At 47.1% G+C, this 21,566-nt stretch overlaps 1 protein-coding gene across 2 annotated transcripts in view; it reads left to right on the forward strand.

The window, feature by feature from the left end:
• The window catches only part of MON2 (MON2 regulator of endosome-to-Golgi trafficking), a 1,036,128-nt gene that overhangs the window by 402,611 nt on the left and 611,951 nt on the right, over positions 1 to 21,566 (forward strand). For both annotated transcript variants that reach the window (XM_085653355.1, XM_085653354.1), the window contains exon 11: positions 2,723 to 2,873. In XM_085653355.1, coding sequence (XP_085509481.1) covers positions 2,723 to 2,873 — 151 coding nt within the window. The remainder of the gene's footprint in view (positions 1 to 2,722; positions 2,874 to 21,566) is intronic.

Here is a 21,566-nt window from a genome sequence, read left to right on the forward strand (position 1 = left end):
TGGGAGGGAATCTCTAACTCATGGTGCCAGGGTACTGGATGCACTCCTGCATGCACCCCTACATTTTAGATCTAAGTAATTGGAAGCGTGATACACACTGTTGTACACTACAAAGTTATGGGGAGAGGGATGAGTTAACACACACAGTCCTATTGGATGGGTAGACACAATAACAGGAAGTGTTTACCCTAGGCAGGAAAGTGGGAGGGTAATATTTTTAACAGTTGACCGATATCATGGTTGTCCGTAGAGTAAGGAATTCTGAACAAGAAAAATCATGGTGAAGGTGGCGGGGTGGAGATTTACCTTTTGGGGGGGAAGCCAGAGCAGATCTGGGTAACGCCTGACAGGGTAGGATGACAGCCACCATTAATATAGTCACCTGGGGTCTGAATACATTTGTAAAAAGGCACAGGGTACAGTCGTTCCTGATGAGTTAGAAGGTCTGTGTAGCATTCATTTAAGAGGCTCACCACTTAGTTGGGGGAGGTACAGAAGATGGAGAATAAATGGATGGTATGATTATACTTCTCGAACTTCTCCATCTACGAGAGGTGGGCCTCAAAATGGATTGTAGCTGGTGTTTTGTTCCAGATCCCCCTAAAAGACCTTTAGTGAGAGCAGATATGCTCTGCTTCATTGCCACTAACACAGATAACAAAGAGTTGTATGCTACAGTAGGGGAGGAACTGATCCCCTACAAAGATACCACTTATTTGGGCTGGAGTGTTTAATTGTGGTTTGGACAGCTTAGCGGACAGACTCTCTCCCCCCCCACCCCCAAACCGAAAAAACCCAACATGAAGTCTCAGCCCAGGGAAACTCAGATGATTGTGCGGATGTCTGGAGTGCAATCCACCTGTACCATAAGTTATTCTCATGCTGCACCCTGGTCCATGGTTCTTAAAGCAGACTGGAGCAGATTTTTTTTCTGAGACAATTGCACACATGGCAGAGGGGTTGCAGTACCTGACGAAATTTCCATCTGACCATGCCCCACTCCTACTGGATTTTAGTATGGAGAGAACCTGTCCCTGTGTCCCCTTATGGTGGCTAAACCTTGAACCCCTCCAAGATAAAGTCTATAGAGCGGAGCTTGGGTACGTGCTTGAAGGCTATTTTTAAACTAATTGGATGACCACCAGAGGAATGGAGGGGGAGGCCTTTAAGGGGGTAGTGCATGGGGAGTGCCTCACCAGAACTTGTGGTACTTACTGGCAGCTGGAAAGGGAATTACGGGACTGCGAACAGCAACTGGCTAGTTGTTTGCTTTCCTCATGGTCCTCTTCCAATCTTGTTTTCAATCTAGATTGTAATTTTTGTCTTTCGCATCTGCAAATGCTTCTGCCTAGTCCCATACTTCTGTAGAACTGGTTAAGAAGTAGGTTTTATTGTTGACCATATTTTAACTTTGCTGGGAAAAGTGAAGTCCTATTCCTCAGAACCTACTCTTTGATGAAGGAGGCTCTCTATTATTGCACTGCTGCTGTATATTCTGGGAAGAATAATTACCTTGTTGTTTTTGATCACTGTGCTTCCCCTTTCCCATGCCTTTCAGAGTATGTGGTCTCAGTCTTTCTAATATAGGAGTCATGCTGCAACTGGTGTCGGTGGAGTTTCCTGAGCCGACAACCTCACTTGTACCTGTATTAGTTTTTGGTGGGAGGTTAGTGATGAAAGTGTACTGTAGTCTCCACTTTTGTATTGTTTTTTGTGTTTCTTTATCTGCCCCTCCCCTCGATTTTACTGTCGTCCTTGGGCTTTTGCCCAGGTTTTGGTGTCTCTGTTGTTGCTTACTTTTGGACCCTGGTTTGTATGTTTATAGTGCTTTTTTTCCCTTCTTCTCCACTTGACATTCTCCTGTTGCTTTTGGGTGCTGCTGGATCACCTCTCATCTCCAGGGCTTTTCTCTATATGGGATGAGCCCCTGTCCTCTCTTAATGTATTAGTCTTCGTGCTGGAGGACCTTTCCTTGCTTGCTGCACCAATATGTCTTCTCTCATCTGAGCCCCTGTGTATTCTGGGATAGGATGCAAGTCTCATAAGGGAGAAAGAGACGGACCTAATCTTTTGTAGTTCTTTGCACCCTTGTGCTTTCATTCCCCTGTCCTTTGTACCACCTACCCAAGTATTCGGGCTTCGACAACCTGTGTCACCTCTTTAATTCCTCTCTCGCTGTTCGCAGCAGGGAAAAAAGCCTTTTCCTCTCACGCCCTATTGTCGTGGGTTTAAGACTTAAGCACTGCTCTCTTGGGCCATCAGGGAGCCCTGTCCCCCATCTGGAATTGATTCATTGCACAGGTAGTTCACAAATTATTGCCTGATGCACTCTCCAGGGCAGCCTCTGGATCGCTTCTTTTTGTTCTGCAGGGCCTTTCTGACTGTCTGAGGGCCCTTTTCGCTGATCAGACTCACTGTGGATTGTACCTCCAACACGGGGCTCAAGCAGAATATGTGTTACTACATATTTGCTCAGGTCATGCCTGGCTTGCCAGTTATATTACATGAAATACGCCTTTATGTGCTAGTTACTTGTTGTGTAGGTTACAGTAGATGCTAATCCTTGCTTCTCATGTGAAGTTAAATGAATGGTTATTAGGATAGCGCTGTTACTTTCCTACAATAAAAACACAGTTGTGTATGTGCTAATGTACAAAATAGTTGCACACCTGGGTATGCTAGCAATAGAATCTCAGTGTAATCTTGGTTCTGTATTATCTAGGTGGAAATAACACAAATGCTTTATCAACACAAGCCAACCCTGGAGTAGTGGGAGTTAGTACGGGTGTGACAGTGCTTCCTGCATTTGAATATCGGGGAACATGGATACCTATCCTGACAGTGACAATTCAAGGCAGTGCTAAAGCAACATAGTAAGTGGTATCTGCAAAGTTGCATGTATGGTGAAATTAGTTTCAAACTATTCCTGTGTATTTGATGTATTTGCTTTCCACAATTGTCTATCAAAAATGTTTAGGTTAACAGCATGCTGTTCTTCTTAGATGACTGACTAATGTAAGTTATTAAAACATAAAATTTCCCTTAATACTTTTTATTAGAAGGGATGTTAAGATTACGCTTTACTATCTAAAGTCCACAGAGAAGTTTCAGTTATGACTATCTAGTCAACCGTAATGCCCCATGCACTGCACATGCTGCCATCATGCATGACCTCATCAATGACAACACTCGGCACATCACACCTGATTTCACTTGGTACATCACCTTTGACATTGCATATCTTATGTCATGGTGGTGAAAAGGCTGCAGATACTGGATGTCCACTCAAACCTTGCATGGATCAGACAATATATGTATGTACAACAGAGGTTGAAGGACCACTCCCTGTTAAAGCTGTCCATACATCTATTATATTGACAAGAAAGACTGCAATATAATTGACAGTGAATAATTTTCGTCTTCTGTCTTCATTCAGATTTCTGCTGTTATTTTGGGTAAGTTTATCAAAGTTTCAGCAGGAAACTCAATTTCTCGTGGCCCATGTGTAATATCCTTTTCAATCTGCACAAACATTTACAGGCTCAAACCTACATGCACGTATGATTTTCTGTTTTAATGTTTCTTGCAAACTCATCATAGGGTGCCAATTGTATATGCAAGCAAGTAACTCTTTTCCAAAGGACATGCGGTTTCAACAATAATAGTTTCTATTCCTAATTATGAGTGCACCTGTTGGGGTTAGTTATGGTTAGGATTCAGTTGAAAAGCTGTGTTGGCTTGCTAATAACTTAACACCGTTTGACAAATCTGCATGAAATGTGGCATAAAATGGTTAACTCATTGAGATAACCTATCTAGTACTTTAACGGGTGTCTGCAGACCAACATTTGAAAACTAAACCATTACAGTGGAAGATCGTCGTTTTCTCCAGTCATCCTCTAAACTATCCACTTCATCAACAGTGTCTGAGGACCTTTGCAGTCTGATGGACTCCCTGCAACAAAAATGTTTGCAGCTTCTGTTACTCAATGTGAGACTCTGAGTCTACGTCAACAAAAAATGTTTCAAATGGGAGACGTGGGCCCAATTGACCCCATGGAGTGGGGCCAAACTCACATATACTGTCCCAAAAATGTTTTGAAAAAGGTTTTGTCGCTGCGTCAGCCGGCCTTACAGCAGGGTCCACAAAATTCAAACATATCTAACAAGATCGGTGGCCTCTGGTGAACCCTTGGCTCCGGCAACCCTGACCACAGTTTACAAACCATCCAAAAAGTGGTTAAAAAAAAAAAAATTGAAATTATGCACATTGCAACCACACATTGGGCTTCAGTCTAAGGGGGGGGGGCAAATATTCAGTTCCGCAGGGGGAATTATGGTGACCCCACATTACTCTTGTAATGCAGAGTTCCGGCCAAGTTATGCAGTCCTTTTTCTCGCATGTAGTTCCGAAATGGTAAGTTGGCCAGTGCTAGTGAGGTGTGCAATCCCATACCGCCATTCCCAGTTGCTAGAAGGACATTCGGTGAGATTTTTCTAGCACAGACAGTCTCAAATGTTTGCTGTCAGGAGGCGGCCACTCGAGTAAGAAATATACTTGAGCAGCAGCAAAATCAACAGGAGTAGCTTCACCCTCTGGCACGCCCCGTTGTAGAGTTTGTGCTGGTTTTTCTCTATACCACAACGCAGCGTGCCTATTTCAGCCCGTTGGCAGAACTCCTCAGAATCTTGCTGGGTTTTTATGTAACTCCACAAAGTCAAATTCTGCAAGTTCCGCCCACCCTAATTTCAGTCAGAAAAGCACAAAATGACAAAAAAGTCTTATTACTGGGCCCAAAAGATCAAGGCACAAATTCAACCCCCTGATAAAGTGGCTGAATACCCCCTAACTAAGTGTCTGCAGAAGTTGGGTTTACTCCATTAATGGAACTTTCATATATTCACATGCTTGACTTATTCGCCGTTGCCAAGATGGGAGTCCCCAGTGCCGTTTTAGTAATATATCACTGTCCTTAATAAGAAAGGACCAAACGTAAAAGTTTACCAACCAGATCATACCACCCTTTAGAACCTTTGTGAGAGAAGCTGCAGTGCTGCAGATTTTCTAACACATGTTGTGCTAGGGAGTATCCACTGAGCTCTGCTCAGTTTCTTCCAGTCACTACCTAAAGAAGATTTTTACAGCGTTATTGCACTACATTAGACCTAGAAGGGAAGAGGTGTGGCGCAGTGGCCAGGGCGACTGACGCCGGACGCTGGGAATCACGGTTCGATCCCCGGCACCGGTGGCAGGTCAGCCCAGCACCATGTGACTCTGGGCAATAGCTCGCTTAATCTTCCCGATGGCCCCAACGCCGGGATGCCTACGGGTAGCTGTGCGCTTTACAAATACTGGATTTACATTTAGACGGGACCCTGTGCCTCTTGGATCAGGAAAAAAAGCCTAGAAGACATTCCTTCCATGTCTGTAATTGGGGCCTATCAGTGTAAGTCGCTAATGCCGCCGTTACTTCCTGACAATATATTTGCAAGGAGCGGCGGGACCACATCTTGTGTAAGAAGTTTGCTTCTATTTGTGAGCAGCGAGGGCATGCTGAATCTGTCAGTCGAAAGTACTTATTCAACTTGTCCAGAGACAAATACCCTCTATGCAAAATCTACATTTTTATGAGCCTAAATTTGGCATTTCTTGGTATTTGCGTGGGATTGGCCAGGATCATGCCCCATTCGTTATCCGTCCGTGAATTTCCCCTGTCATCTTCCCACCTGGTGCACAATGCTGTCATGGGCTGAATAGTGTTGGTTAGTAGTGCCTTGTTTAACCAATGCACTATCTGTGACCCATTACGTGTAAATACTGGATCAGGGGATGCATCTCTGATTCAATCTTAATGTCTCCCCAGGTCGTTGCAAGTGACCGTATGATCGAGTTATATAACAGGAACTGACCTATTGGCAAACCGTTTTCGTCTGACAGCCTATCAAAGGGAATCAGGACACCGTCAGTGTAAAGATCACCTAGCGTGTGTATCTCGGCGGCATGCCAATGTGTGAATGCGTTATTAGGAGTGCCCATTTTGCTTCTTGGCATCCCCAGGAATGGTAGCACTGGGACATATTTAATTGTGTTCCTGGTGAGATAGAGACTGTGTTTGTAGCAGCGGTAGGCAAAGGCCAGGCAGGATGGTGATGGATTGGGGGGGTGGGCTATTGGATGAAACAGATGATAAATCTGGGATTTAGACCATGGTGCGTGCGATGAGGCCGTGTCAGCTAGGTTATGACCGGCTAGCCACTTCGTCACCCATTGCAGTTGAGCGGCTAAATAATATAATTCCATGTTGGGGACTGCTAGTCCTCCCCTGTGGGATGGTGCATATAATTTTCCTAATGCTATTCTGTGGCGGCCTGTATTCCAGATGAGGCCGCAGATCGGTTGCTCCAGCTCTCGGAATATTTTAGTGGGTACATAAATACGAAGAATAATAGAACAGTTTAGGCAAAACCACCATTTTGGTTAGGGCAATTCTGCCCATCACATTTAATGGCAATGTTTTCCAAAATTTGATTTCTGACCTGATAGCAGAGATGGCAATCTCGCTAGACTAAAATGCCTAGATTTCTGAAAGTAGCTGGTTGCCAGCTGAGAATAGAATTATCTGTTAATAAATTGGGGTTTAGAGGCTCGCCCTTAAAGGGGTATAAACATGACTTGGCCCAATTTACCTTAAGACCTGACATCTTCTCGAATTGCACTAGCATTTTTGCTATGGCGCTTGGTATGTTGCTTAAATCCCTGAGGTGTAGCAAGAGGTCATCCGCATAGACGAGACCGCATGTAGGCCGTTCCCCAGCCAGATACCCCAGTCCGCTCACCCATCATGCAAGCGGGTCGCTAGCGGTTTCATTGCTAGTGAGAAAAGTAGTGGTGATAAGGGGCGTCCTTGTCTAGTACCTCTATTGATTGAGATGTTATTTGATATTATGCGACCTGTATGCACTCTAATGGTAGGCTGCGTATATAGAAGTCTAATCATTTGGAGAAAAGTGTCCCCAAATCCATACCCTCGCAGTATTTCAAACAAGTAGGGCCACTCAATGGAATCAAAGGCCTTTTCTAGGTCCAGTACCATACAACCCGAGTTAGGCCATCTGTCAACTGCATCGGCAGCGTTCGATACGGTTGATCACCAGACTTTGCTCACGAGAATTAGGGAGGCAGGAATCGGGGGGATGGCCCTGAAATGGATGACCAGCTTCCTCTCCAATCGCTCCCAGACTATCAACCTCGGGCCTTTCCGGTCCGAACCTCAAGACCTCACCATAGCTCCCCTGGCCACCTTACTAAGACACTATGGATTCATCCCAATATCCTATGCGGATGAAACACAACTCACATTCTCCTTTAACAAAACCTTTCAGACAGCTCAATCTACATTTTTCTCCGGCATGCTGGCCATATCTCACTGGATGGAAAGCAACTTCCTCCAGCTGAATGCTGGAAAGACGGAAGTTTTGCTCTTCGGAGATGCCCCTCTCCTGTGGACCCCTCAGTGGTGGCCTCCAGAACTTGGCCCCCCCCCCCCCCCCCACCCCGACGACTACAGTCAAGAACCTCGGGGTGTTCCTTGAACAGTCCCTCTCTATGAAAAAACACGTCTCACACACAGTGAGCTCATGCTTCCACATCCTGGGCCTTCTAAGGAAAGCTTTTCCCTATCTCCCCGACTCCACTAGAAAGACCCTGACCCAAACCCTAGTACTGAGTAAGCTAGAGTACTGCAGTGCCCTTCTGATCGCAGCCAATGAGTCCTCACTAGACCGCTTGCAGGTGATACAGAACACCGCCGCTCGCCTGATCCTAAATGCGACCTACAGATCAGCCTCTCTCCCTCTCCTTCATCAACTACATTGGCTGCCCATACGACAACGCGGGAAATTCAAGATATGCTGCCTTACTCACAAAGCGATTTGTGTAAATGGCCCCTCCTACCTGGCGTAGAGACTCCACCACTACACTCCACACCGAACTCTGCGCTCCAGCTCCAAATCGCTCCTAAAGGTCCCCAAGATTTAAAAAAGTAAGAATAGGAGGAAAATGCTTCTCTTACCAGGCTCCTCGCATCTGGAATCAAATCCCGCTCGCCTTAAGACAATGTCCTGACCACTGGAAGTTCAGGAAAACTCTGAAAAATGCCCTGTTTCTAGCCTGAAACCCCGATCAACGCTTCACTGCAACTCCAGAGCGCTGAGATACCCTCCCGAGGGTGATTCAATGCGCTATATAAACAAATAAATCAAATCAAATCATAGTGTTGGACCCTGAAGAATCTGCGTATATTCAATGATGTGTTCCGGGTGGGGACAAAACCATTCTGGTCAGGATGAACTAACTTTTTCACCAGCAGCGCCAGTCTGCCGGCAATAATAGATGCTAATATTTTGGTAATCAGTATTAAGTAGGCCCAGCGGTCTGTATGATCCTAACAACTCTGGATGTTTGCCTGGCTTGGGAAGGGAGACTAACAAAGCCTCACTCTGTGTGTCCGAGAGTATGGAGTCTGTTAATGCGGTGTCGAATACTCTGTTGAGTTGGGGTGTCAGCGACTCCCCGTACGCTTTATAAAATTCTGACAGCAAGCCGTCTTGGCCCGGGGTTTTCCCGGTGGCTAGGGCGCGTATGCTTGCTTGGATTTCTTCCGTGCGTATCGGATATTCAAGCTCTAATTTTTGATCCGGGGATATCTGAGGAAGGGTGATGTCTGCTATGTATTGATGTATTGCCTCTGCTGTCACTGACTGTGGACTCATATAAAGTGGTGTAATGTCAAGTAAATTCCTGATGAATGTCCTGCTGTGAATACAGAGTGATGCCTCGCAGTATGCGGATGGATGTGACGGGGGATCTAGCGTCGTCATGCCTGATCAGCCACGCGAGGAGTCTGCCAGTTTTCTCTCCAGTATTGTGTGTACGCGCTGAGTGTGCAGCATAATTAAGGCAGCGGAGCCTCTTCAATAACTGGACATGCTCTACCTTGCTCTCGCTCAGCTTCTTTCCAGAGCTGGGATAGTCTGCTGCGCGCTTTTCAATGTTTACTAATCTGATTTCTAGCTTGGTAAGACTTGCCTCTAGCGTCCTATGCATGCCAGCCTGTGTGCCCAGGCAGTGTCCCCGCTTGACCGTTTTAAAGGCTTTCCATTCTACTAATGCCGATGATGCAGTGTCTGTTTTCTTCAAAGTAAAGCGCCACCGCTTCCCCTAATGAGTCTCTAAATGGCCCGCCTTCTAACAATTCTGGCTGCATATGCCATCTCCGGATTGGTGCTGTGTTTGCATCCCACTCTATTCATATTGTGTGTGGATTGTGATCGGAGTGAGTTCTCCTGAAATACTGCGGGTCTACTATGTTTGGCAGTAGGCCATCTATGACTAGCATTTGGTCAAGTTGTACATGTAAATCATGCGCTCCTGAATAATAAGAATATACCCTATCAGTGGGATTTCTGTGCCGCCATGCGTCTACCAAATGCCATTGTGTGGTCCGACTTTTCAGTGCTCTCATGGCCACAACAGTGGGGGCAAGGAGCGATCCAGAGATCTATCTAATACGCAAAGGTAGTCCCCCCCGCCCCCACCCCCTCTGGAGCATTGGGATGTCCTGCCAGGCCGATAGTTTACTCGATAAGGAGTCCAGAAATGGCGATTGTTCAGTGTTGGGTGCGTAGATTGATGCTATTACGATTGGCCTGCCATTCAGCCTGCCCTATACTATGACGTATCATCAGTCTGTATCGATCAGTCTGACTGACTGAGGATATTTATAGAGCGCACTATTGCCGAGGCGTCTTGGCGCTGGGTAGTGTGAAACCGGGACAACCTTAAAGATTAAATTTGCATGAAGAGCCAGGTTTTTATACTTTTCCTAAAAAGAGTGCGGCAAGACTGGAGTCGCAATTGAACGGGGAGGGAGTTCCATAATTTGGCAGCTTGATATGAAAAATGATTTTCTCCCCATCTTACTCTTTTTATCTTTCGAAGAAGTACTAATACAGTGTCAGTGGATCTAAGGCAACGCAGTGGGACGTAACGGGGAAATAAAGATTGTAAGTCTAGCGCCCCTCCTCCATAGAGGGCTTTATGCACTAGGCAAAGAGCTTTAAACTCCACCCGCCGTCTCACTGGAAGCTAGTGAAGTTGTTTTATACTGACAGAAGTGGAATGATGGCCAAACCAAGCAGTGTTCGCGCTGCTGCATTTTGCAGTGACTGAAGCTTAGTGAGCTGTTTGACTCCAGCGCCTAAATAGAGGGCATTACAATAGTCTATTCTTGATAGAACTAAGGCTCCTACCACCGTTTTCATCAAAGAAAATGGAATGAATGAAAGAATCTTACGTAATACCTTCAACATAAAAAAGCAGGCTGAGGTCACTTGGTTTATTTGGGGGACAAATGTTAGATCTTTGTCGATCAAAAAGGTGAGATTTCTAACCTTAGACACTGTAACCGGGCAGGTTCCGGCTTCAGTGGACCACCATTGTTGGATCCAAATTGAAGATTTCTGACCAAATTCTAAGATCTCGGTTTTTTCGGTGTTGAGTTTCAGGAAATTTATATTCATCCACTACATCAGTGAGGAAAGAAAGTTACAAAACCGTTCAGTGATTCTTCTATTTTAAATGGCGTGCCTGGTCTAACCCAAACTAATGTGCCTCTGGCAAATGCTGAGTAGCCCGTAGCCTGCAGTTGTCCCCTCCACCTCCCTTGCAAATATTCCGACTCAGGCCCCGTTAAATATGTTTCCTGCAGAAGGGCTATTTGGACGCGGTGTCGTTTAAGATATGAATAATTCAAATACCTACGAGAGGGGGTATGTATTCCCTATACATACCATATACATATCTTAGCTGGCGTCATGATGCAGATGAAAATAAAGTTTGCATCCCTCTTGAGGCCCAGGGGTGATAGGGCCACATGTAGAGGGACCTGGGGGCAGAGGTGCTTCTGGGCAGATTTGATAATTGTGTTGACCTAGTGCCTGACGGATAACTAAACCAACTAAATAATATAACAAACCATATAATACCAGTAGGGGGAGAGTGTAACTGGCAATTGCCCAAACATCTAAATAAATAGACATATTACTTATGTCAAGGAGGTGTTAGGGCCACTCACGCAGTGTAGATCAAGAAATGTGAGAATAAATTTAGATTAAGTTGTGTCGCCTCCCCTTCGTACGGTGAGGAAGGCATATGCCAGGGCCTTACAGAGTATTACTTAGGACGTCTCAGCTGGCTTGGCAACTCTCACTACGCCACAGAACAGCAGTCTCTAGAGAAACAGTGAAGCCAAGTACCTGAAGCCTATCCTGGGAAAAGTGGGGGTGGGGGAAGAAGGCCCCATACAAACATCAAAGGAGTTAGCCACCATAATATGCAACAACCAAACTAAAGTTCCCTAATACTTGCATATCCTTTTTTGCATATTTTGTGTTATGTTATGCCATCTGCAGTTTGAGGAGTAATCACTGGTACCGCATCGGATCCTTGCGAGTTCAGAGTTTCATCCGTTGAGTCCGTCTCGCTCTCCTGCTCCGGTATGCTTGTTTCAGATGATGCGTTGCCTAATGCACATCTTATTTCTGAGGCTGCCTGCAGTGCGTTTTGTTAGTCTAGTCTTATTTGCTCTAGGTTGGGGCCGAGACTTTAAGATAATGTTTGCTTTTTGCTTCTTTCCCTCCTCTGCGCCTCTTCGTGTCTGCATTCAGATGCTGTTCACCCACCCTTCCAGTAGGCATTGTGCCCTCTGCCAACTCCAGAGAGTCTAACCATTCCCATGCTGCAAATGAGTATAAAAACTGAGATTGTCCCCTGGCAACTATTCTAGGCGGGCAGGGAACACCAAGGAATAATTGATGTCTTGCTGTCGAAGTCAGCGCTTCACCTCCATGAAGAAGTATCTTTGCCTTTGTACTGCTGCAGTGAAGTTGGGGAAAACATGACTGTACTGTTTGCCGCTTGTATTCTATTTAGTGTTCTGGTTTCTTGTAGGCCTGGGCGGTGAACTTCGCTCTGTTCGCAGAGTTTGTGGAGTGCAGAAAACTCCACTTGGTGATGTGCAGCTGAGTTTTTCCCTGCTAAAGATCGCGAACGGTAAGTTCGCAATCGCGAGCTGCCGCTCGGGTAGAATTTCTACCCAAGCGGCAGGAATACCAGCACAAACTGCAGTTCGCAGTGCACTCCGCTACTCGTGGAACTTCGCAGAGTTTTTTTTTTTTTGTAACTTCGCGGAGTTCCGGGTATCGAAACTAAGCAAGCTACGCCCAGGCCTAGTTTCTTGCAGAATTGTGTCCCTGTCCCTGTAGTTCAGTACACAGAACAAGAAGGAACTCGGGTTTGCTTGAAGCGGAAGGGGGGGTGGGGTCTGTTTGGCACTCTATGTGCCCGCTCAATAACAAAGTGCTGCGATAGCGCCCCTTCAGGCAACAGACTGCGGATCAAGTTTTCAGTGTATGCTGTTGCGTCTCTCCCTTCCTCACCTTGTGGCAGGCCTACGACGCGTACGTTATTATGCCTGGACCGGCCTTCTGAATCTTCAACTCGGCTTTCAAGGAAGTTTACATGGGCTTCAAGATCCTTAAGGCTTTTATCAGAGGCCTGCACCTGTGGGGAGATTTCCGACAAAGTTGATTCCAAGGTCGTTGTTCTGTCAGTGAGCTTACGATGATCCGCATGAAGAAGATTTAGGTCAAGAGCTACTTTATCAATTTTATTTTCAAGTGAGGTTCACGTCTGCTCCACGTGGTGCTCAATTTCTCCACTGCAGCTAGCACAGCGTCTATTTAAGTGGACACCTGGTCTGCGGGGTCTCTCCGGACATTTTGTCTATGTGAATGTGGGTGGAGGAGGACTGTCCCGTTGGGCCTTCGGTACCTGACCACAGTCGGCCTCTGTGCGACCTGTGGTGTCTGTGAGGCAGGCGGAAAGCGTTTCCTGTAAAGGCTGGTGCTGCGCAACCCCTTCAGATGCGTCTGTTCGTGCTTTCCACGCTTCAGGAGCCCGGGCTAGCATTGAGTCCGCGATTGCGTTTTATGGCGAGGACGCCCTGGGAATGCGGTGTCTTGAGAATTTCACTTTTCCGCTCTTCCTCCCCGCAATGCCTTCCCTTGTGTGGCACAGAGCTTGTAAGTACGCCTAGGTCCCGGTTGTGCGCCTTCTTGTCTGTGCACAGGGCCCACGTTCCTGACTGTTTCACCCTTCTGTGTTTGTATCTTTTTTTTTGGTGTGCTCCCCAGGCCCAAATGGAACGCTCCTCACCTGTGCTGTGCCTTATTTACAGTGCCTGCACAGTTTCCTGTGGCCGGTTGTGCGTACGTAGTGCCAGGAGAATATTAAATGTTGCACCGTCTTTACCTTTATGGTGAGACCTTCTGGTGCACAGTCCTCCCGCCGGCACGAGCGCAGGCCGCAGGAATCTCCCCTGGATCCATCTCCATCTGCAATGTGGGGAATGGTGCACGATCGCCTGGGGTGAGCAAAGGCAGCCCCCGGTGCTGGTGTCTGTGCGGCGCGGCCGCGACATGTGCCACAGGCCTGTTTGGGGCACGATGTCGCGTAGTTACTGCAGCCGCGTCCCTCTCACCTTCATAGCAGGCCGCACCTCTGCAGTTTCGCCAGCTTGCTGCCGCCTCGGTCCCCGGCGATCATTGGACCCACTGACTGCCCCCAGTCATGGCGGAGCTCCTTAACGGCCCAAGGGATGCATTTTTTCGGATGCAAGGTGTCGAGCGGCGTAGCTCTAACAGGGCGCGTCCGCCATCATCTCCTGCTTAGCCACGCCTCCTCTATTTTGCTAACATTTTTAAAGATGTTAAATGCTGAAATACAACAAGAACAATTAGTAGCTGAGTTAATTAAAAAATGCTTCTGAAGGTAGTGGGCATCTAACATGATGAATACCTGCTCCATTAGGTAAATATGTTATGCAACAAAACAAAGATGTTGCTAAGTGGAACAAGATGCAGTGGAATACATTTTAGCAGAAGAAGATTTTAGTACTTTATAACCAAAACATCATTCCACATAAATGGGCAATATTAAGAAATTCATGACAAATTATCCATGGTGTATAGCATGATGAAAAATTAAGCGTGTGTTAAAAACCTAATATTGTACACAAGCAGCCAAGGTGCCACCTGCAAACGTTTCCTTTCTAAGGTGTTACCTGCTTTTATTCATATTGTTACTTGCTCTGCAATTTCCTGTTTAGTAACTCCTCCAACTGGAGTAACAGTATTTAACATGTAATTTTACGTTTCTTGCTAATATTAACAGCGGATCATGACAACAAATTTGACATGTGGAAGTCACTGTTATATATATAACAATAATGAATACTAATTACAGTGTAAACATGATTTCAAATTTAATATGAACTATGATTCATTGAAGAATGCAATAAGTAATGATAAGCAGAATATGATACATTACTTGGTGAAAAATCAAGTAATTGTTCTATGAGACCTTTTACAATTGGATCCTTTCACAAAAGCCACCCAGCCTTGAAAATGCTAAATAAGAGAGAAGTCAGAAAGTCCCTTGGAAAGATTGTCAACTTCAGTTTGTGAACTTCCCTTTACCATCAAGTAATCACACAAGAGGGGAACATTCAAAATCTGAATAAGGACTTCAAAATGTGTTCTATATAATTTATTTTTAACACACACGTCCATAGAAAATGTTACCGGGAATGTAGTTGCTGAAAATAGTAGTTTGTTTATTGTGTACATTTAAGGATTGTTATAGTTTCATTGAAGGGATGTTACTTTACCTACAATTAATCACTTCGACATCTAAGGATTGGCAACTCTATTTTCTCAGCATACTTAAAAAACTTGATAACTCTATTTCAAAATCATTGGCACTAGAAAATAACTTTAACCTTGTATAAATTATTTGAAAGAAATATATTTTTATTGCATTTTCCATTTGGCGCATCATTGAGAAAAAGGGCATTATACAGGATATCTGGCATACAGCCCCAATGCAACAAAAAGAACTTTGTGAACAGTGACCTAATACAACTAAATAACCGCCCGACCACCACCTTCCTTCACTTTCCAGACATCTGTCAGCCAATACAGTTGCAGAAGAACAGGAAAGCATAGAATCAATGACCACATTACACCCCATCCCAGATCGACAACCGCCTTATGACCCACTTTGGCTCTGACTCCCTCTTTCCCCCAGTATCTCCAGGTAGTAATATGGCATTCATCCTCCCCATACCTTAGAAACTTTTGAAGGCAGCTGCTGCTGGTGTATGTGACTTTGTTGTCACCATATACATATCCATGCCCCTTTTCCACTCTTGAGGTCGACTTTCACCCACCCCCAGTACTGGGCTCTATCTCTGTTGGCCACTACTAGTCCTAGCCCACAGAAAAACATTTTAGTCCTTGGCAAGTCGGCATCATTAGGGATTCCCAGGAGGATGAATTTGGGATTGATTCTGTGAGAACTTTACTAAGCACCTCAAAAACCACCACCCAATAGGCTTGGATCAATGGGCAGCTCCATATAGTGTGAAAAAAGGAGCTTTCTCTGGTATGACACCCCAAATATTGTCGGTCTTGTCTTTCCCCCATGGCATGCTCTCTATGCCTTTAAATTTCACTAGGTGTAATCTCGATTTTATTGCTACCTCTCGTGGATACATCAGGTCCGCCTTCCAGTCTATATCTTCCAGGGCTCCTACATCTTCCACCCATTTCGCTCGCAGCCTATGTAGAGTGTCGGTCATATTGTTATTGAGGGTTTTATAAGTTAGGGAGACCCGTACCCTTTTCCACCTCTCTGGTTAGCAGCTGCCCTTCTAACGGGGCTAATTCTGATATGCCCTCCCCGGGTAGCCCCTCTGCCTACCAAGCATGCTGTATCTGTGCCTATTTAAAAAATTTATTAGCGTTCATCCCGTACTCGGATTGTAGTGATGCAAATTGCATTAAGACCTCAGCATCTAGCAGATCGCCTACCTTTGAGATCCAGAGGACATTCCAGGCCTTAAAGCCCCAAAGTTTCCATATCTCTGCAAGCCCAGTCCCCTCCCATAAGGGTGTTTCCCCTCGAGGGTATGCAGTGCCAGCCCATGCATTTCACTGCTCCCACCCAGGCCGCTATGGCCACTTGAGCTGCAGGGAGAAGACGCTGTGTCCCTTCACCCCGTACAAATAGTTAAGCCTGTGCAGTAAACTCCACTCTGTGGATGGAGTTCACAAGAGTTTTTTCTACTCCGGGCTCCGCTTGGACTGCGGAGTTAAGCAAAAACTCTGCCTATACTGCGTAGCAGAGTTTACCCGCTGTGGCGCTCTGTGCTGTGTGCCATCACGCCTAGAGAAAAACAATTACTACAATGTGTTTCACAAAAACACATACAATTGTACATTTGTACCGTAATTCCTTTCATGCACGCGGTTGTGTACCGTCCATCCTTGAGGCATCCTCGACCCCGCTCGCTGTGTCTCCAGCCGTACTCAGTGCTGCCTTACAGAGGGACTTTCTCTGGCTCCTCTCACCCAATCTGAATTATTCTGAGTGAGGTTACAGCCTTGGAACACACACAGCCCGGGAGGCTCGACTCGGCCGAAGTCTGGTCACTGACTCCGCTCGCGTTCGCTCTCCAGCTGCCTTGTACTGCGTACGACCTCTTTGGGGCAGCCAGAGTTGGGAGCCCATCAGTGGACGGAAGACTGGATCTGCACTTCGGCAGTAGGTGAGTTCCTGCGTAGTACACAAGTTCCGATTCCACACCCCAGAAAATCTCCAGATGTTTTTGGTAGTGAGAGACCCGCCCCTCACATTCCCCATTGCCATTATTTTTTATCGTTGGCACACTTTTCCCCAGCACGGAGGCACAGGGTCTGCACTTTGATTATACCTAGTAAAAAAAATGACTGCATATTAATTTCCCACCTCAAAGCGGCAGCTACTGTGATCAGGCGACATTCTCCACTTAACTTCATGAGGTGGCGGAATTTTTCTGAGTCTTTCAGAGTTTTTATGTGACTCCGTGGAGTTCTGCATAGTACAGCTCTGCGAGCTACGCTCACCGCTTCAAATAATTTAAGCAGGACGGTTTTTTCCACTGCACCCTTTGAAGCCTAAAGGTGGAATGATCCCATGGGGCAAACAACCGGTCATTGAAATTAATAGGCCTCCAAGTCCCGGAGAGCCAAACTCCCATTATAGGGATTATGCTGCAGCATTTTCAGGGCAATTCTGTGGTGTTTTCCATCCCACAGGAAGGTTTGCATGTTACCTTCCAGTCTGTCAAAGACCTCTGAGGGACATATAGCAGTTTTGAGAGTGAGATCATTCTGAACATGGCTGCCTGCCCCATGAGCGTGAGGGACAGCCCTATCCACCACTCCATGTCTTCTTGGCATGCTCTTGCTACAATTAATCAATCAATTAATCAATCAGAGATTTGTAAGCACGCTACTCACCCGTGAGGGTCTCAAGGCGCTGAGGGTGGTCTGCATATTGGGTTTGCCGAAGAGCCAGCTCTTTAGGGTCTTCTTGAAGGTATTCAGGGAGGGAGGGTGTTTGATGTCTGCCGGTAATCCGTTCCAGGCCTTGGCTGCAATTTAAAAGAAGGATCTTCCGCCTGCTCTGGCTCTGTGGATGCGCGGGGTTTCGGCCAGTGCGAGGTTGGAAGATCGGAGTTTTCTTTTGGGTACGTGGAAGTTGATTCTGTCGTTAAGGTATTTGGGTCCGTTGTTGTGTAGGCATGAATGTGTAGGCGCGAATGAGCATTTTGAAAGTGACTCTTTTCTCCATGGGGAGCCAGTAGAGACATTGTAGGTGTTGGGTGATGTGTTCGTGTCGGGGGATGCCGAGTACGAGTCTGGCGGCGGTGTTCTCTATTGTCTGGAGTTTGCGGAGTAGGGACTTGTTGATGCTGGCGTAGAGTGCGTTTCCATAGTCCAGTCTGCTGGTGATGAGTGCGTGGGTGACTGTCTTCCTTGACACAGGGGGGGATCCACTTGAAGGTCTTGCGGAGGATGCGGAGGGTGTTAAAGCAGCTGGAGGTGCCGGAGTGGTGAGACGAGTACGATGCCGAGGTTCTTTGCGTGGTCTGAGGGGTAGGTGGGCTTCCGAGGGCGGTCGGGCACCAGGTGCTGTCCCATGCAGAAGGGGTGGTACCGAGGATGAGGACTTATGTCTTTTCGGTGTTGAACTTCAGGCGGCTGCTGGTCATCCAGACTGCGATGTCTTGCATTCCTTTCTGGAAGTTGAGTTTGGCAGTGGTGGGGTCTTTGGTGAGGGAGAGGATGAGCTGGGTGTCATGGGCGTAGGATACAATGTTGAGGCCTTGTTGTTGGACAATGGCTGCGAGGGGGGCCATGTAGATGTTGAAGAGGGTGGGGCTTAGTGATGAACACTGTGGTCTCCGCAGGCTATTTGCGTGGGGTCGTAGAGGAAGGGTGGGAGTCTGATCCCTTGGCTTGTTCTGGTGAAGAATGATCGGATCCATTCCAGGACTGTTCCTTGTATGCCTGCGTCGTGTAGTCTGGTGACTAGTGTGCGGTGGGAGACGGTGTCGAAGGCCGCTGATCGGTCGACTAGGATGAGGGCTGCAGAGTGGCCTTGGTCCAGGAGGGTGCGGATGTCTTCTGTGGCAGTGAGTAGGGCGGTCTCTGTGCTGTGGTTGCTTCGGAATCCGGATTGGGATGGGTCGAGGACGGCGTTCTCTTCAATTAATCGTGTCAGTTTCCTGTTGACTGTTTTCTCTGCAACTTTGGCTGCGAAGCGGAGGAGCGAGATGGGTCGATAGTTTTTGAGGTTGGTGGGGTCAGCTGTGGGCTTTTTTAGCAGGGGACTGACTAATGCGCTCTTCCAGTCATCTGGGAAGGTGCCTGTTTTGAAGGTGGTGTTGATGGTGCGTTGTAGTTCGGGTGCGATGGCGGGGCTGGCTCTGTGGTAGATGTAAAGGGGGCAGGGGTCGGTGGGGACCCCAGAGTGGATGTTTTTCATGGTCGAGGCGGTGTCTTCGCCCGTAATCGGTGTCCAGTTGGAGATGGTGGACTGGTTGGTGTTTCTGGGGGGCTGGGGCCATCTGTGGCACCTGGTGGATGGTTGATGAAGTTGTCGTAGAGTTTTTGATCACCCACCCCTTCAGCTCGAAGCAGAGATCTCTCCAGCTTCGGAAAAATACCTAAATACATAAAGCCGTCCTGTGCTAGCGTCAGGCGACAGGGGAGCAAGAATGTGTCAGTAGTACTGACTTGCCCCAATTGATCTGATAACCAGAGTAGCTGCCATACTCAAGCAGGTAGAATATCAAATGGAGGGTCGTCGATGGCTCAGTAATATATAGGAGGATGTCCTCCGCAAAGCAAAAATCTCACTTCGAACCGACCCCTCCTGCGAGTTGGAAACCGCAGACCTTAGGGTGGTCTTGTATCACACAAGCCAGTGATTCTATTGTAAGAGCGAATAGGGGGGGGGGGGGGGGGGGCAGGGACAGCCCTGCCTCATACCCTTGCAAATAGGGACGTCAGAGGACATCTTTCCACTTACTCACACTACCACCACCAGTGTCTGATAAAGTAATCCCACCCACTTCCAATATTGGGGACTGAAGCCAAACTTCATCAAAGTTTGTTTTAAAAAGGCCCAAAGCACCGCATCAAACTCCTTCTCCGCATACAGCTCGAGGAGGACTTGGGCCTCCGGCCTGTTGCAGACTTCATTCAGCCAATTATGTGCCCGCCATAAGTTATAACAGGTGGACCTGCCGGCTATGATGCCTGACTGGTCTCTATGGATCAGCAGGCTGATAACCTGCAGAAGTCTAGTGGCCAATATTGTCACCAAGATTTTGACTTCAATATTAAGTAATGAGATCGGGCGATATGAGTCACGGTGCTTTTTGGGCTTACCATCCTTATGTATCATCACTGTGGCAGAATACCCTGCTGACCATCCTCTAAGAACATGTTCAATATATGGGACCCAAGTAACCCTATATATTGCAAAAAGTCTGCAGGAAGCCCATTGGGACCTGGCGTCTTGTTGGACTTCAGCTTCGCCGTGGCAGCCTGAAACTCTACCAACATAATTGCGGGCCTCTGTGTCTAACACAGGAGTTGAGACAGACTCCATGCAATGTGTTGTGCATTGTGAAGGGGATGAACTTTATAGAACTCCTCGTAATAATGGTCAACGCTTTTGCATTGGAGTCATCCATATCAAAACAATCTTCCCCCAGCCCCACAACCTGTGGCACCCATCTGGCCTCTGCTTCCTTCCTGCCAAGCCATGCTAGGAGCTTTCTGGCTTCATCACCAGTATCATACAACCTATTTAGCATAGCCAGCTTTTGTTTCCTCGTCCCTTCTTATGCCAGATCACGATATTCAGCTCTCAATAGGTTCCAACTGTCTAAGCCTAGTGGATTCTATCTCCTCACCCAGGTCTCCCTCGAGTTCCAGAAGTTTGTGGTCGAGTTGCTTCAGGGCTCCCACCCCCTCCTCTTTTGCACAATCAGGTTTTGGGTGCTGTCCCGATGGACCATCTTGTATGCTTCCCACAGTATCACCGGAGACTTAACTGCGCCGTCATGTTTTTTGTAAGTAGAGCTCGGAGTCCATTCATAGCCCTTTGGCCATCTTTTGGTCTCGCAAGTCCGATGCATTAATCTTCCAGCCCATGACTCCCCCCTGGCCCCATCTACCCAGTTTCACCAGTAAGGGGGAGGGATCAGAGAGACCTCGGGCCAAGTATTCTGCCTGATGTATGGCCCCCACCTCTCCCGCCAGTGCAAAGATATAATCCAAGCTCGAAAATGCTCTGTGGGCCCCAGAAAAGTATGAGTATCGCCTCTCTGTGGGGTGTCCCTGGGGCCACACGTCTGAGACGCCAGGGGTAGTGACAAAGCGTGAAAGTGAGGTAGCCAGGATGGGCGCCCTTTATGTCCAGGTCCGATCCAGCTCTAATGTGATGTCTCCTCCAAGAATGTGTGCAGAGCAATTTGCCTTCAACAGAATTTTTGATAGTTTCATTGTTGTGGGGGCCTGTAGCCCGTACAGTGTGTTTACGCAAAGCAAAGTAACATCTGTTTGTCCTCAGATCCCCTGCACCCCCACATATCTGCCAGAAGGATCTAGCCACCTTTTCACCACCTGGAAAGAAGGTTTCTTTTTGACTAGAATGGCCACTCCCCAGGCCTCCGAGAAATAGCCTGAATAGGCCAGAGCAGTGTGTGTGCCCCTTCCCAGGAATCTGCGCTGTGTCCCCTGAAGATTGGTGTCCTGCAGGAGCACCACGTCTTATTACAGCCTCTTAATATTTCAAGGCACCTATCCCTTTTAAATGTGTCTCCCTTCGACGTTTCAGGAAAGAACCATGAAAGCTCTAGTGTCAAATGTAGGAGTGCGTAATGAGGCTCTACTGCAGGCTTATGCTGTTTTAAGGAAGGTGTAGCAGCCATGGCTCTCACAACTAGGTAATGTGGTACATGTGTTCCTGAGCCAGACCATTAAACAGCTAACAGGTCTGAATCCGACCCTGAACCAAAAAAAAACCTAAATCCTGATACAGGGGC

Source organism: Triturus cristatus, chromosome 4_1 (assembly GCF_964204655.1).
Source record: "Triturus cristatus chromosome 4_1, aTriCri1.1, whole genome shotgun sequence".
NCBI classification, from domain to species: Eukaryota; Metazoa; Chordata; class Amphibia; order Caudata; family Salamandridae; genus Triturus; species Triturus cristatus.